Here is a 4,537-nt window from a genome sequence, read left to right as displayed (position 1 = left end):
GTGCCATTTGACCTCCAAACATGGTGTGTATTATGGCATCCAAAGAGTACAATGTTTGTCTCATCTGACCAGACTATATTCTCCCAGTATTTAGCAGGCTTGTCTAAATGTTGAGCAGCAAATTTAGACGAGTTTCAACATGTTTTTTCTTCAGCAATACAGCCTTGCGCGGTGAGTGTGCATACAGGCCACGGCGGTTGAGTGCATTACTTATTGTACTTATTATTTTCTTTGAAACAATTGTACATGCTAATTCCAGGTCTTTCTAAAGCTCTCCACAAGTGATCCTTGGCCCTTGGACAACTCTTCTGATAATTCTTTTCACTCCTCTGTCAGACATCTTGCGAGGAGCTCCTGGTCGTGGCCAGTTTATGGTGAAATGATGTTCTTTCCACTTCCAGATTATGGGCCCAACAGTGCTCACTGGAACATTCAGAAGTATAGAAATCCTTCTGTAACCAATGCCATCAGTATGTTTTGTAACAATAAGGTTGCGAAGGTCTTGAGAAAGCTATTTGCTTTCACCCATCATGAAATGTTCCTTGTGTGACACGTTGGTCATGAGACACCTTTTTCTAGGCCATCAGTTGGGACTGAACCAACTAATATTTATTTCCACCGACAAGGGGCAGGATTGCTTTCTAATTACTAATAGATTTCAGCTGGTGTCTTGGCTTTCCATGCCTTTTTGCACCTCCCTTTCTTCATGTGTTCAGTACTTTTTCCCTGTGTCATTCTACTTTATTACACAGAACTTAATTTCTTTGCTTTCTTTGTATGGATTACTTGGATTGTTACCAACATCTGGTGAAAATTTCATGTCAACAGCACCTTTAGAAATATTTTTACTGAGAAAAATGGTGATGTGTTCAATACATATTTTACCCGCTGTAAATCATAATAAATGCATAACAGTTTTTACATGTTAGAATGTACTGCCTGGTTTATGAGTGAGCACAGGACGTAAGTCTACTGATCGTTTCCATCTGTAGATCATGGACAGACACTGCCCGTTTCTAATGAGACCCATCAAATGTCTAAAGGACTTCATCTACCCTGACGGTGACATCAAGGTAAATCACTGAGTCACTGCTACTGGAATAACATTTCTTCATTTAGCTTGTATCTGTCTGTAGGGAAGAGAGAAAGAGTAAACGCAAAACTTTGAACTGTGTGGGCTCTATCATACACCTGGCGCAATGCGGCGTCAGGCGCGACGCAAGTGTTTTTTGCTAGTTTCAGCCTGACGCAGTTATCATTTTCATATCCTGCACCACGTTGTTTAAATAGCAAATGCATTTGCGCCCATTTGTGTGCCCATGGGTGTGCTGGTCTGAAAATGAGGTGTGTTCAGGCGCATTGTTGGTGCGTTGCTATTTTGAGCCAACTGAAATAGACTGCACCATTGACCAACTAAAATCTGGTCTAAATTCAATGGCGCAGTAGTTTTTTTGTTATTTAAAGAGCGCGTTAGTAATATGCACCTATAGGCGGGGGCACAAAGCGCCTACACTCTGCTTATTACACACACAGGGCAGCAGCACACAAACATGCCAAATATTAAAAATTCAAGCAGAAATTAAAGTTTCATAGTTAAGTTTCATAACTGATTAATTTTACAACATTAATATTGGTGTTTCCTGTTTATTGTGAAGCTGCTTTGAAACTATGAGTATTGGATAAAGCACTTCATAAATAAATGTGATTTGACTTGACAGAAATGTGTGACAAATTAAGTGCTTTTATTTAACATTTACATGTTGCTTTTTTCGTCATCACAAGAAATACCTAATTTCAAGACTTTTCTAGTTTTGGATTGTTTTTTTTTGTTTTTTTACGTGTAGGTGACACTCGGTGTGTATGAAATGGCTTCGGCAGCTGGTTTGCCATGTGAGATCGACCCTGCGCTGGTTTCAGCCATAGCAAACATGCAGACAGGTGAAGTCCTGATATAGAAGTTTGCCTATCTGGAATGACATCTCTAGTTAATCAAATTTTTCCAATATATTATTCATTATTCTCCTTGCCAGACAACTCATCCATTGAGGAGGAGTTCAAAATCACCTGCCTGCTGCTTGTTTTTATAGCCGTGTCTTTACCCACCCTGTGCCTGGATCCAAACTCATTCTACAGCCGAGAACATGGAGGTAACGTTGGGCAGAAGAGCAGGAGTTGCATAAGGGGCAATGCAAAAGCAGTCTTACAACAAGCTAACAAAAACAAACAGTGCAATGAGCAGATTATCACTGAATGTAGATAAACTCCAGAATGTCTTCACTTGCTTAGCTGGAGCAAAAACTTTATGACTGATGTATATTGACTTATATAAAAGGAAACAGACTTAACCTTGCTTAACATGAGCTCCAATTTTCTGTGTATTACTAAAATATCAGTGCTTTGTTCACCATAACCAGCCTCATCATAGCTTTCTGACAGACCATATATACAAGCCCAATATTTACCGTAAATGCAAATCTTTTAAGATGTATTTTGCTTAACTATTTCTGAAACTCAAATGAACTTGACTTGTTTTTCAACAGGTCACCAAAACAACATTCATTGCTTGGCAACTGCAGTTAACCATCTTGCTGCAGCTATGTTCACTGTCCAGAGAAAAAATATCCAGACTCAGCTTCAAGAATTCCTGAAGGTGAATGATACACCATTGAATGCACAGCAAGAATTCAATATTTTTCATTCCATACACTGACATTAAAAAATCCATAGCAAACATTTACTAAAAATCTTAGTAACGCTTCACAATAAGGTTCAATTTGTTAATGTTAGTCAACTATATTTGTTAACATGAACCAACAATTAAAAATTGTTTTAAAGCATGTGTTAATCTCAGTTAATGTTAATTTCATCATTTACCAATACATTATTAAAAAGAAATGTTGTTAATATTAGTATTATTAATATTAGGACCTGGGCTAACATGAACCAACAGTAAATACATTTGTATTTTTATTAACTAATGTTAACAAAGATTAGTAAATACTGTAACAAATATATTGATAATTGTTAGTTAGTGTTAGTTAATGCACTAATCATTCATCTGAACTTATTGTATAGTCTTACCAAAATCTTTTATCTAATATATCTGATTACGCTCATCTTGTAGGTGGCATCATCTATCTTACTGCAGTTAGGTCAGAATGTGGAGCGAGTGGAAATAAAGAACAGAGATTCAGTTTATCTCCTTCTACACATGGTAATAAACTTTTGGAGAGTAATATAATTATTAGAATTTTAAAAAGTTTATTATACAAATCTTACCTTTGTATTCTTTGGATTGTAGATAGTGGAGCAGTCACCGTTCTTGAGTCAAGACATGCTGGAAATGTGTTTTCCATATGTACTCCTAAGAAACGCTTACAGAGAGGTGCACAAGACCTTCATCCACACTATGGGCTAAACTTATGAGGATGTGAAATCATGATTTTGTTTTTATTTATCATAGTTAAAGAATTTAAAATGATATTCAGCTGGTTTAATTTTTATTGTGGATACCTGTCTTTAAATAGATTCCAGTGGACTCTGGTGAAACTGGGGGGAAAATAACAATATATAGAAAGGTGTTAGGAGAATTCAACTGAATATATTAATCATTTAACATTTAACCTAGTTTTCATGACGATTAATAACTGTATTTCCAAGTAGATCATTCTCACAAGCTGATGCATTATACAAATTCAATGATAACCATAATTTGTACATTTTGTTTTATCTATTTTATTGCCTCAGAATATAAGCAGAAAACCCTCTATAATGCTAAAATAATTTCTAGACAATGACTGTGTTGTACAATGAGTGTGACTGAGCTGTACATTGCACATTTGTATTTGTTTAAATGCATTTAAATTAAAGCTTTTTCTAGAAAATGTGATTTCAAATAAAAGTGAAAATGTCATTAAATAAAAAAAAAAAAAAGCTTTTGTCTGTGTTGTTGTTCACGTATACTAGTGTGGTAGTTTACATGAACAGATTTGAAAGGATATTTGTGTGGCGATATGGTAAAGGGAAAATTTCAGCAATCTCGATGTAGCAGACTACGCCACCCTGTTACCAGGGAACTAACAATTACCCACAAAGGAGCACACAGGTTCACTAGTGCAAAGAGGGCCCAAGACGTGGATATCAAAAATGCAAAACTTCATTTAGTGCAATCAGTAATAAAAACTAAAAGACTGCATGACATGAACACTACACACACTTGCGTACAATAAACAGGAGGGCAAGGTTAGCAGAGGCAGGCAAGACAGCATAACTTACACAAACGCAGTTGTAATCAAACAAAAAAACAAAATATAAACTACAATCAAAATGCACACACACACACACACACACACACACACACACAAGGCGGATGCAAGCCGTAAGAACTCCAGCCAAAGCAACGCGCACACACACGAATAAGACAGGCTCCAAACGTAGTGCAGGCCCAGATGATATAGTGCGGACAAGACAGCAGCATCCGAATGTTGCCCCACAAGTTTAAATTTAAAATGTCAATTACTCCTAAAAATAAAAACAT

General features: G+C 36.5%; 1 protein-coding gene across 1 annotated transcript in view; it reads left to right on the top strand.

Moving 5' to 3' along the window:
- Positions 1–3,873, top strand: part of LOC107747702 (nck-associated protein 1-like) — a 31,125-nt gene extending 27,252 nt beyond the window's left edge. Inside the window, exons 19-24 of the mRNA XM_016562302.1 lie at positions 993–1,073; positions 1,845–1,938; positions 2,031–2,147; positions 2,541–2,650; positions 3,125–3,214; positions 3,302–3,873. Of these exons, the coding sequence (XP_016417788.1) occupies positions 993–1,073; positions 1,845–1,938; positions 2,031–2,147; positions 2,541–2,650; positions 3,125–3,214; positions 3,302–3,418 (609 nt within the window). The 3' untranslated portion in view covers positions 3,419–3,873. The remainder of the gene's footprint in view (positions 1–992; positions 1,074–1,844; positions 1,939–2,030; positions 2,148–2,540; positions 2,651–3,124; positions 3,215–3,301) is intronic.
- Positions 3,874–4,537: the final 664 nt, after the last annotated feature.

This window comes from Sinocyclocheilus rhinocerous, unplaced genomic scaffold (assembly GCF_001515625.1).
Source record: "Sinocyclocheilus rhinocerous isolate Xijiao unplaced genomic scaffold, SAMN03320098_v1.1 scaffold5520, whole genome shotgun sequence".
Classification (NCBI taxonomy): domain Eukaryota; kingdom Metazoa; phylum Chordata; class Actinopteri; order Cypriniformes; family Cyprinidae; genus Sinocyclocheilus; species Sinocyclocheilus rhinocerous.
This window is presented reverse-complemented; position numbering and strand designations above follow the sequence as displayed.